The 13,099-nt window shown below is 37.9% G+C and overlaps 1 protein-coding gene across 2 annotated transcripts in view; it reads left to right on the top strand.

The window, feature by feature from the left end:
- The window catches only part of NEK10 (NIMA related kinase 10), a 114,171-nt gene that overhangs the window by 83,992 nt on the left and 17,080 nt on the right, over positions 1-13,099 (top strand). For both annotated transcript variants that reach the window (XM_068935465.1, XM_009687925.2), the window contains exons 29-31: positions 1,485-1,533; positions 4,364-4,401; positions 11,269-11,369. In XM_068935465.1, the coding sequence (XP_068791566.1) occupies positions 1,485-1,533; positions 4,364-4,401; positions 11,269-11,369 (188 nt within the window). The remainder of the gene's footprint in view (positions 1-1,484; positions 1,534-4,363; positions 4,402-11,268; positions 11,370-13,099) is intronic.

Raw genomic sequence — 13,099 nt, 5'->3', positions numbered from 1 at the left:
AGCAGAACACTAGCAAGGAATAAAATATACAAGCATTATTTCTGTGTTCTCTCCCTCTCACATGATCTCCCTCTCACATGCTCTCTTTGTCTTTTTCCTTCTCTCTTTCCCCACCCCTCTCTCTCTCTTGCTCTTTCGCTCTGTCTTTCCCTCACTCTCTTTTGCTCTCTCCTTCCTTCTCCCTACCCCCCTACTTCTCCCCCTTTCTCTCTTTCTCCAGACAGAACTGGCCTAATAAAAGATGTATCATTTCCTATAGTTTTATAAGTGACTTTCATGTGGCTGATGCCACTTTTCTTCAAGATCCTTTCATTCAAGTCAGAGAATCTCTAAAAAGTTGAAAAACTATTTCAGTGCACAATTAGATTTAATGTTCTCCAAAATATACTCATTTCTAAAGGCTGGACTGTCTCTGAAAGTCCTCCACTCTTGCTCTAGAACTAAATATAATTATTGTAACTATACTAACAGTGGGAGAATTAGTGTAAGTTTGGCGTATAATCTTTTTTCCTAGCCAGTTTTTGAGTGATTAGATGCGTCTAGTCTTGTTCTATGATAATGCTTGTGATGTTACTGATGTGGAAAAACACCTAATGTAGACAAAGACGCAGGGCATTATATTAAAAAGTATTAGTTATATAGGAAAAATGTTGGAGAATTTCCCAGTTTTATTACTCAGACCTTCATTTAGGTGACATACCTTTTGATTTAAGCATGCATTTATTCTTTATTGCACAAAGTAAGATAGCATTTGTAGGAGATGGTGGTCTCATATGTGACAAAAAATTACTGGCAAAGGAATGGTTTTACAGGAATGTTTTATGACATGCTTTCTAATTTGCATAAATAATATGTATCGTCGTATATTACCACTCCTTCACATCTTGAGGCATCCTGCAATAAATGTCATAAATGCCTAGGTTCAGTTTTATTGCTGATTGGGTGTGTGACCAAGAATTGGCCGTATATTTGTCCTCTAGGTCTTAAAATCAGTGAGATGATTTAAAAAGTAAGGTATTACATATGTAGTAGTTTAAATAACTAGCTAATTCGAATGGTGGCAGTAAAGCTGTGGCACAACAGGATTTAGATCAGGCAGCAGAAGTGCTCTGTGTGGACTTTCTATCTAGCTGAGGACACTGTTGTGGTTACATTGGTAGCAGTAACTGAGGTAGTTATTTCAATGCTAATCCAGATACATGTTCTGTGGACATGAGGTCAGCGTGTTATGTTAGTTTCTGAAAGAACGTAATAAAACTGTGTGCATGGTTGAGACTTTAGTTAAGATGCAAGCTATTCTTTAACACATCAGAATGCAACTCCACATTCAAATGTGCTTTCGGAATGCTCATGTTTAGAAGTTTATATTTACTACTGCTTTTTAAAAGTTATTTTAACACTATGTTTGGGAAATTGCAATTACTAGAATGCATGTATATCCTATTTTTAATGTAGAGATGTATAACATCTGTGCCTTTTTTCAGGCATAATTAAACCAAGTTTTAATACTTCTGAAAGACAGCCTCGGATTAGGTATGTATGATTTGTGATTTTAGTGTAGATTATGTAAATGACTGTCATTATGGTCAATTCCAGTGGACAGAACAGTTGCAAGATTGCCTGTTTGAAACACTTGTGAAATTTCCTTACTTGCCGTAACAACTTCATTTTGTCCAAGCCTCTGTCAATCAGTCTACTTGAGGATATTCTTTCAGAGTGTTTTCACCCAGAAGCTTTATATGTACAATTTAAGGATTTATGTCAAACTGATATAATTTTAAAAGTGGGCCCTGTTACATAAGCTTAAACTGACATAAATTGGTTAGCTAAATACTGTTTTTGCATTTTTAAGCAGTTATTTCTCCATAGAAAAATAGATTTGTGTATTTGGTAGTGTAGAGTAATATCTTATACCTTTGAACTGCTCTAGACCTCCTACATAAACTTAGATATCTATTTTAGGAATTCTGAAGTCCTGCTCAGTTCTTCCAAAAAGGAGACAAAACACAACAAAATATGACATCACCATCCTCATTCTCCTTCTAAAGTGCTTTCCTTTTCTTCTGTCATTAATTCAGATGTGCATCTAACATATTCTTTACCACCCCTTACTTTCTGTCTTTGGTATCACTCTTCCTCATAGATTCGCTCTTCTATCTTCATTCCTGCTTTTCTTTCCCATGTAAAAAACAAAATCGCCCTGGGCTCCATCTGACTTCAGATCAAATTTTTCCTCCCTCTCACCTGTAACTTAATCAGGAGAGCATTTATGTCAACTGCCTTGAAACCTCTCCCATGTTTCTCCACAGACCTTGTTTTGATTCAGCTTTTACTCAAGGAACATACCTGAAATAACTCTTACTAAGCTTTTAAATGAACTATTCCAAGTCATAGTTCTTTATTTTCTTGACCTGCTATTTAGCATTGGCATTATCTTCATCTTCTTGAAATCACAGAGTCTTTTGACTTGTCCTTTTCTGATTCTCCTTCTTAAGAAACTATTATTAAGCACCTTTTTGAAGGATATTAGTTGATGTGTCCTTCTGATTTCCTCTGGATGTTGCATGTAGCTTTATCACTGATTCTCCTCTGTTTTCTTCTTTAGCTTATCTTCACATGTACAAATTCATCTACTTATTTGCCTTTGATTAAAATAATGAATTTAGCTCTATAGGCCAGATGTGTTGTCTTCTATCTATACTAAATTTTACCTTTTCTCTGTAAGATCCCTTTATGGCTGTGTGACTGTACAGTTAAATTCTACAAAACTGAAACAAAAGTCACAATTGCCTGTACCTGAAATCCTACCCATTGTCTCCTGTTTTGATCATTGTAGGAGATAATGCCCACGCTGACAAATAGTTTGAGAGCTGAGCATCTACTTTTACTTGCACATCTAAGATCTTACATCCAGGATATATATACCTGTTGCAGAATTTTTCTAGCTGGCATCTCTAAGATATAGCCTCTCCTATCAATATACACAATTAAAACTCTTGCTCAAGTTCATAGGGCTATCATGTATGCCGCATCTTCTATGGCTTTGATAAATGCATCCTAGTCCCTGAAATGCCCATTCAGAACCCTGCTGCAAGGAAAATTTCTGTGGCCATACCTTCAGCCCTGCCATTTTCTGTGTGTATCCTTCTGCTGCTTGTGCTTTTTCTGTCACTTAAAACACAGTCTTTTATTTTTACTTCCAGAGTTCTTCTTAGCATATCACCATCCAGTCTGTCACTTTTCAGCCAAAATCCTGAGTCAATAATGGCAGCTTCCTAATGCTTAGGTGTTGAAGCAAGCACATATCTGCCCCTCATGCAGCCATCAGCAAAACTAACTTCTTATCCTTCTTCATAACCCTCCTGAACCTCCTATTTTCCTTACTGCCAAAAAAGTATATAAAAATTGTTGAGATGCTAGGACTGCTGAGGCTACCATGCATCAGGAGACAGTATTGAACCATACTGGTTCTTTCAGTTCCTCATCTGTCCGCACCCTTTTATTGTTGCTTATCTCAGCTAGTGAAATCTGCAGGTTGGGACACTATTAGTGTTGAGCACCAGAACATTTAGGCCTATATTTTTGCTATCTAGGTATTGCTGTGCTGGTGATGGATTAATATTAATTATTATGATTATTTTTGTTTTACTACTACTATATGTAGTTTCACCTGTTTTTGTCCACTAGACAATAATTGTTTTGTTCTTTGTTTTCCATCCATAAAATAGGTTAATTGAAATGTACTTAAACACGTTCCAATGAAAAATAATGTGTAATCTAGTAGATTAATGAGAGATTTAAGTACCAAAAGCCTGTGTACTGTTTTTTGCACCTTCTAGGCTAAAAAATCAGAAGGGAAAGGAAAAAGTCTACTTTTATTTTTAAGTAAAATTCATGCTGTTTTGGATATGTAGAGTCAGCCAGCTTTTATGTGGCTTACAAGAGCCCTTTTAAACTTAAGAATTCTTTTCATCTGAAAGTATTTGCATTTTTGTGGCCACATTATTTCGACCTGACTGAAAATGTCTGCACTTAATTGCACTGTAGGGTGCAGTTTGTTCTTACATGTTTCTGCTGTTCTTCACCTTAGAGCTAGGACTTTCCTTGTTGTGATGATCAGAAGTTCTTATATACATGTTTTTTCATATGTGTTGGTCTATTTATTTATTTATTTGAATCCCTTCAAAATTCTGGTGGGAGCTGTGCCACAGCAGATGCTGAATGCACAATCAAAAATTAATGAGTTTGGACAAACTTCTTTTAGAAGAAAGATGAGAAGGAGTCAAGGAACATTTATTTCTTCTACAGTCTTTGAAGCCAAACTACAATTAAAATGACTACTACTTTTTTTTTTTTTTAATAGAGATTACATTGGAGGCCTGGGATCAAGACTGCGGCCAGGTAATTTTGTGGTTGCAACAATCAACTTTAACTGAAAATAAGCATGAAAATTTCCAGATTTTTAAAACTTGTTTTCCTGTTGCATATACTTCTCTTTTATTTCTTCAGCTTTGCTGAATCTTGATTTGCTCTTGAGAATACCGCCACTCACGTGCACGGTCCACGTTAAGAAAACAGAGGATTCGTTAGTAACAGAGTGGCAGCCTCCTAGCCTTCCAGCTGTGGTTCTTAGCAGTCTGAAAAATCATAGTATTATCTAACACGTATATTTTGAAAAGATAGAAAAGCAGAGAATTACATTTCAGGTATGAATATGTTATCTTAAGGAATTTTCTTAGAATATGAATTCCAATAACAAATCAGAAAGACCTTTTTTAACATGCATTGTTCTCGCTAAACTGAATGCAATGGGGAAACAGTGCAAATGAAAATTTGCTATCGATTTTCACCAATTTTTAATGCTGTTTACTGAAGAGCGTCTTTATAATAGCAACACACCTCAGACCCACTATCCCATAGTGCATCAGAACAATAATGACCTGACCTGTAGACTAGCACTAGTCTACAGGTGTCAGTTATTGAGCCTTTGTCAATATTTTTAGTCCTGCAGATAATTTCAGCAAATTTCACAGAATGGTTGAGGTTGGAAGGGACCTCTGGAGATCATCTAGTCCAACCTCCCTGCTCAAGCAGGGACCTCTAGAGCACATTGCCCAGGATCACATCCAGACGCCTTTTGAATATCTCCAGCGAAGGAGACTCCACTACCTCTCTAGGCAACCTGTTCCAGTGCTCTGTCACCCTCACAGGGAAGAAGTTTTTCCTCAGGTTCAGATGGAACATCTTGTGATTCAGTTTCTGCCCGTTGCCTCTTGTCCTGTTGCTGGGCACCACGGAGAAGAGACTGGCCTCATCCTCTCGACACACCCTCCCCCCCCTTCAGGTACTTGTACACATTGATGAGGTCACCTCTCAGTCTTCTCTTCTCCAGGCTGAACAGGCCCCGCTCTCGCAGCCTTTCTTCAGAGGAGAGATGCTCCAGTCCCCTCATCATCTTGGTAGCCCTCCGCTGGACTCTCTCCAGTAGTGCCATGTCCCTCTTGTACTGGGGAGCCCAGAATTGGACACGGTACTCCAGGTGAGGCCTCCCCAGGGCTGAGGAGAGGGGCAGGATCACCTCCCTCCACCTGCTGGCAACACTCTGCCTCATGCACCCCAGGAGACCATTGGCCTTCTTGGCCACAAGGGCACACTGCTGGCTCATGGTCAACTTGTTGTCCACCAGCACTCCCAGGTCCTTCTCGGCAGAGCTGCTTTCCAGCAGGTCAACCCCCAGCCTGTACTGGTGCCTGGGGTTATTCCTCCCCAGGTGCAGGACCCTGCACTTGCCTTTGTGGAACTTCAGGAGGTTCCTCACCGCCCAGCTCTCCAGCCTGTCCAGGTCCCTCGGAATGGCAGCACAGTCTTCTGGTGTGTCAGCCTCTCCCCTCAGTTTAGTATAGTCATCGGCAAACTTGCAGAGGGTGCACTCTGTGCCTTCCTCCAGGTCATTGATGAATATATTGAACAAGACTAGACCCAGGACTGACCCCTGGGGGACACTGCTAGCTACAGGCCTCCAACTGGACTCTGCACCACTGACCACAACCCTCTGAGCTCTGCCATCTAGCCAGTTCTCAACCCACCTCACCGTCCACTCATCCAACCCACGCCTCCTGAGCTTGCCTACGAGGATGTGATGGGAGACAGTGTCAAAAGCCTTGCTGAAGTCCAGGGAGACAACGTCCCCTGCTCTGCCCTCATCTACCCAGCCAGTCACTCCATCACGGAAGGCTATCAGATTGGTCAAGCATGGTTTCCCTTTGGTGAATCCATGCTGACTACTCCCGATCACCTTCTTGTCCTCCACATGCTTAGTGATGGCCTCCAGGAGGAGCTGTTCCATCACCTTTCCAGGGATGGAGGCGAGGCTGACAGGCCTGTAGTTTCCTGGCTCCTCCTTCTTGCCCTTTTTGAAGACTGGGGTCACACTGGCTTTCTTCCAGTCCTCAGGCACCTCTCCTGTTCTCCTTGACCTTTCAGAGATGATGGAGAGTGGCCTAGCGATAACATCCGCCAGCTCCCTCAGCGCTCGTGGGTGCATCCCATCGGGGCCTATGGATGATTTATGGATACCGAGTTTGGACAAAAGATCTCTAACCTGATCCTCCTCGACCAAGGGAGAGTCTTCCTCTCTCCAGACTTCCTCTCTTGTCCCCAGGGTCTGGAATTCCTGAGGGCTGGCCTTAGCAGTAAAGACTGAAGCAAAGGCGGCATTCAGTAACTCTGCCTTCTCTACATCCTTCGTTACCAGGGCACCCGCCCCATTCAGCAGCGGGACGGCTTTTTCCCTAGTCTTCCTTTTGTTGATGTTGTATTTGAAGAAGCCCTTCTTGTTGTCCTTGACATCCCTTGCCAGATTGAATTCCAGCTGGGCCTTAGCCTTCCTTGTCGCATCCCTGCAGACTCTGACAACGTCCCTGTATTCCTCCCAAATGGCCTGTCCCCTTTTCCACATTCTGTACACTTCCTTCTTCTGCTGGAGTTTTGCCAGTAGTTCCTTGCTCATCCATGCAGGTCTCCTGCCCACTTTATCTGGTATCTTTGTTTTGTCAGTGATGTTTTCCCTTTGGGTGAAATACAATCTTTGGATATCAGTTCCTCTGTCTTTTCATTCAGCATTAGTATAGGAAATGTTTAGGTTAGTCAATGACAGTTTTGACCCAATTCAGTGCAGGTTCCAGTAGCCTACATTCTTTGTCTATATTCAGCACAGGACATATGATTATTAGGCTTACATGGTTATAGAAGGTTGTAGCCTATAAGAGTCTAGTACTCAGAGGTGGCTTATTGCTCATCACCAATTGTTTGTATAGTTCCTTAATATCCTTGTCAGCCTTCTGTTAAGTGGTATAGGAAAGCAGAGAACCCAGTGTGTGTGTGAATCAGTAAAGCAGATTATCAGATGTTGATTCACCTTGTTCAATATGTTCAGCTATATCTGTTGTAACAGTATTGCCACGTTAATGAAAAAAAATTACCATTAACTGCTCATGCTAAAGAGTCAAGAGCTGTGTTGTCTTTATGTGATTTTGGTACTACCTCTTCTACATACCTTAATTAGTATCAATTTCATTCAGAGAAATTGCACATGTGCCTGGTGCTCAGGTACATATACTTGAGGACTGAAGCTGCCCTGCTGCTGATTAAATGGTGTTAAAGGTTCTTTCTGATAGTGCTAAGAATATGCATAAAGCCTAACCCAACAAGAGAAAGGTATTTGGCAGTGCCTTTGCTTCTGAGACTAAATATGTTTTAAATAAAACCTACTGTCACATCAGATGAAAGTATGAATATAACTGTTGATATATTGAGGTCGTCCGATGTACTCTTAAAAGTTTTGATGAAGTCATAACCAGCCTTTGCACATACACATGCTGGAATAACAGAGAAATCCATATTATGTCCTATTCAGGCAGTTCTGTTTGCTGCTGTCATTCTAACCATATTTTTCTTCAGGTGAAAAAAAAAAAATCTGAGAAGAGCCACAAAAGGAAGGGCACTGATTTATTTGTTTTGGTTTTCTGTACAAGCCGTGAACAATAAAGGAAAATCAAATATGCCAGAACAGGGGTCAGTGAAACATGTAACATGTTGAGGAAATAAAAGGTTTTATCAGTGTCCTAACAAAAACTGAAGATTCCTAGGTTAATGGCAAGACCATGCTATTTCTTTTGGGATTGGATCTACCTCAGTTGAAACAGTTAGCAGAGAGTGAAAAAGAGATGATAAGAGCTAAATAAAATTGTTCTTCTTGTGGCATTATGTAATGCTTTAGACACTACAGTATGGCTTCTGCTGTCACCTTGAGCAGAAAGATCTGGCTAAATTTTTCCTTAAGTAGTTCCAGGCAAAGGCAAGACATCTCTTCCTGAACTCTGTCTCCTCCTACTGATGGTTAAGAAAAGCTTAGGGAAAAAATGTCAAATGGGATTTTCACTTGCCCCTCTCAAACCACCTGCGAAAAGAGATTACCACTTAAAATCTGACATTAGCAATGATGTCATTATCTTTCTGATCCTACTAGAAGTGTGTCTATATGTTATAGAGACTGACATTTTCTTTACCTATTTAGAGTGTCTGCCAGAGTACAGCTTTGTAAATGTCTGTCTTCTACCTCTTGTTAAGGAAGTCAATGGGGAAATTCAACAGGACAAAATGATATTAGTTCAGTTGCAGGCTAATTAGTTTTGGTGTTTGGATTTCCTCTCCCTCTCAGTGGAATTTTCATTCTTATTACCAGATCACTTGAAAAAAAAGTTTAGGTGGATGTGACTATGCACATAAGACTCTGATCTTCAAGTTGTTACAGTGTTAGGAAATTTTAGAATATGGATCTAAATTAGACTCTGAAGCATAGTTTAGAGATAACTGGATTTAAAACAGATACAGGCTGCTAACTGAACTTCAGCACATGGACCTAAGCTATCTGTTTAGCTTCTAGGCCTAATACTCCACATGGAAAAATAATTTTGTTAACCAGTGTCCTTTAGTGATACACTAACTGTTTTGTAGTGGCAATCTGCCAATAAATTTATGTTTAGTCTCTGGGACTGACAGTGTATATGACTTGTAAATGTTTTGTTGACCGAGATTATAACTGATTTAATGAATGTTTATGGCAAGTCCTAGACAGGAATTCTGTGGAGGAAATATACTAACATTTTGAACATTGGTTGTCAGTTCTTCATCCTAAGAACTAAATATCTTCATTTAACTGCTATATTTTCTTTTATCTGATTTTTACACAAAGCAGTACATGAAAAGATTAAAACTGTTGTGACATTAAATTTATTTTACTGAAAGAAAAACATAGCTTTTATTCATGCATGACTTCCTTTACAGTGCTTTTATCAAAGAAGAGTATGCATTCTACACATGGATTTGCTTGACAGAGGATAGTAGTCTAGCTTTAGAGGAACGGATTTAGATTTACACTTACTATTTTCATGAAATTAAATTTAAAAAATCAGCTTTTTTGCTCCTTGTCAGGATAATTAATAATCCTATTGTCTTTCACACTTATCTAAATAAATCAGCAATATTTTAATAAAAATGAAATGAGGAAGCCTGAGTGTTTAAAGTACTGCAATATTTTTAATTCTAAAATCGTGAAGTATTATTTTTCCTTTTAATTCCAAACTGACTCGGTCTTTTCACTTTAGAGTTTGTAGTACAAAATGCAGTGTCATGGTGATGGGGGTATAATGGATGCTTATTAGCAAAAGTCACATTTGTGTACACAATTATATAGTCAACCATTAGAACATAAGCTTAGGCATGCTCTGTGTATGTATCTATGTATGCATACTTATTGTGTGTGTTAAGCAACAGCTAAAGAAAATGTTCAAATACAGTATTTAAAAAAATGAGAAGTTATTTTGAATATCTGTTTTAGAAGAAAAATTTGCAACCACTCACAGGAATGTTATTTTCTCAAAGTGTCTATACTTTCTTATTTTCAGTTCTCCAACTTCTTGATCTTGTCTTAGTCAATGAATGCATTTTCTTCTGAGCTATCTAGTGTACAAGTCTACTTGAAATGATAATGCTTAGAAAGTTGCCATGCCTGAAGATTTACTGAGAGATAGAATACTTTTCAAACCTGATGAAACTTTTAATTTCTATATTTGTCAAGTCTTTCCCCTTTCTCAGAACAGGCCAACTTTATATCCCATGGAGGATATAAAACTTTCATTACGTATAGTGTATATGTAATGTGCATAGCTCATTACATGCATACATACATGGAAATTGAGTCTGTGTTTATATTTGTGGTTTGCTTAACCCCATGCATTTTTCTATCAGTATCTATCTAGCTTTGCATTTAAAAGTTTTTAAAACCAACTGTCCCTTTATATTCACAGGTCAACACAGTACTACTTTTATGGAGTTTACAAGTGAAAGCAATATATAGTCTGTAATAAAGAGCAGTTGCCTGTATTCTTTCCTTTGCGGGGCAGCGAACACACAGAAGTGTGTGTGCATTTTCCACAGCATTGCACTTTGCTTAGTGTTGATGTTCTTTCATTTTAAGCATAAAAAATGCCATTTTTGCACTTTATGGTGATTTCATTTAGATCATGGAGAATGCTTGTAACAGGTCTTTTGCACAGTTTCCATTAATACAATTCATCCTTTAGATAGGATGATCTGTAATAGGGAGGAATTTCTGACAAAGAGCAAATTTTCTCATGCAAAAAAACTTGAACTTTCTCTCAAAACCTGCTGTTGCTAGATGCTAGGAAAAGAAACTAGTTGTATCACTAGTTATGATAAAGCAACACATGCTACTGTAAGGCAAGTGAAAATATATTTTGATAAAATGGTTTTCCAGATTGCCCACTTAAAACTTGGTGTTGTAATTCTTACAGGTAAAAGAAGATTTATTTCATAACATAAAATATTTAAAACATATATGTCAGTCTATGAGGAAAAAAACAGTTCAGTTTAAATAAGAAAATTCTATTTATCCTATCTTTAGTTTTCCATATGAATGAATTACAGGGAACATTAATGCTGCTTCTCTCTCTGATAGAGAAACTTAGTGTACGTGACTCAGGAAAGGTTTTTCTTTTGAAATATGTAAATTAACATTATCTAACTTTTAAGTTTTCAGGTTATTCTTTTTTTTATTCTGAATACTATTGGAAAAACAAGGCATACATTAAAATTCAATATATTCGTCTACAGTTTGTAAACAGTGCATGCTACTAATATATACAAGGGACAAAATGAGCTCTTCTGATTTTAGTATTGTCTCTACAGCATCGGCAGGAATTGCTGTATCACAAAGGAAGGTGCGTCAGATCAGTGACCCTGTTCAGCAGATTCTTATTCAGCTCCACAAAATTATCTTCATCACTCAAGTATGCGTTACTGTTGCTTCTGACATTCTGTCTTAGTTATTTGCTGTTGTCAAAATGATGGTACCGCAAAGCGCTGCTAATTTAGTCACCGTTCTTCAAAAACAACAGAACTTGACATTTTTGCAGATGGCAGGATGTTTTAAAAATATATAATTTAAATAAAGACTAACCTTGAATATTAGTATGTGGAGGATGGCAATAATGTGAAAAAAATTCTTAAAAAAAAATCTTTTGGCTTACCTCAGAAAAATGGATTGTACAATAACTTGTTTTTACAACATTCTGTCAGGTCAGTAATATGACTGTTTTAAGTGACTTGATATCAAATACTGATGAGGAAAACTCCTAAAATGTTTTCCTCTATAATAATAATTTCTAAATAATTTCTAAGTAATAATTTGTATTATTAGTATATAGTAATTTCTTTGGATTTCTAGAGCAGTAGTTCAAATCCTGCATATGTTAGTTTAAATATTTTGAAACTTCAATACAGGTCTTTTTCAAACTTAAGACTGATTTTAAAATTAAGTTCAAATGTTTCGTGATGAAAGGTAATTAAAGTTATTTCATGCTGATTCCGAAGCAAAAATGGAATGGGTATAGCTCTGCATTGAACTCTCAACTGAAAATGGAGCAGAAGACTTTTTGCTCTCAAGGAAGGTGGTTGACATTGTTACCTCAAAATTTGCTATTTTAAGAAAAAAAAATCTTTTTTCCTTCCAAAGTGAAGCGTTTATACTTGGCAAGAGATATTCATGACCGCAGTGGCTTTCAGATCACTGAGCCACATTTGTGTCATTTCTTTTAAAATAGATTAGCACAACTGAAGTTATATGCATCTGCCATGTCTTGCTTAAATTTTTTTGGAACTGTCAAACTTATCAAAACAGGTAACACAGGAAATAAATTATAAAGGACAAAGAAAAAAATAATTATTTAAAATAATTTGAATTGACTGCCTTTATTGCCAGAATGGTTCTAGCACCTGCTGACAGAAATGAAGCAGTTTTTTTTTTATTATGTGCCCAAGGTGTTCATTAGTGAGCTTACCCCTTATAGTGAAGAAAGTTTTCTCAGGTGGCTTGTTATTAGTGCCAGTTATCATAATATGGACACCTCAATACCCAAGAACTAATGGAGACTCAAAGACTTACCCTAAATTGACCGTGTAACCAATAGTAACAACTTCGGTACTTTCCATGTGGGTTGGTTTCAGGAGGGGAAGGCAGAGAAGCCAGGATCCTCACCTGTCCTTGTTCACCATGTGCTGTATGCTTCTCTTGCACTTATTTATATTCGTACAAATCTGAGGTCGAGCATTCTTTTAAAATACATAGCTGTTTCCTAAAACTCTCGGTTACATACTTTAGCTGACAACTCTAAACTGAAGTTTACAAGGGAGAATCCTTAGCTGTTAGCTCTTGGCTGCCGCAGCCTTTCCAATCCAGTTGCCATGGAAACAAGAGGCCGACTGATCTGTGGAATATAAAGTAAGAGAAAGCTTTTTAAAAAGTATTATGTAAATCTTTGGCCTTTTTTTTAGTTTCTTTCTTTCTTTTTTTATTTTTTTTTAACTAATGTAACATCTGATTTCATTAAAACAAAAGCTAAAATTGAACACTAGTGCCACGGCAACTCTGAGTTTCTCATGCAGGGGACTTGTCCTTTACCACCTCTGCTTCTGAGTTTCCCAGTATGTCAGTAGTACATACATAGCTCATTGCAGTGGC

Source organism: Struthio camelus, chromosome 2 (assembly GCF_040807025.1).
Source record: "Struthio camelus isolate bStrCam1 chromosome 2, bStrCam1.hap1, whole genome shotgun sequence".
Classification (NCBI taxonomy): domain Eukaryota; kingdom Metazoa; phylum Chordata; class Aves; order Struthioniformes; family Struthionidae; genus Struthio; species Struthio camelus.
This window is presented reverse-complemented; position numbering and strand designations above follow the sequence as displayed.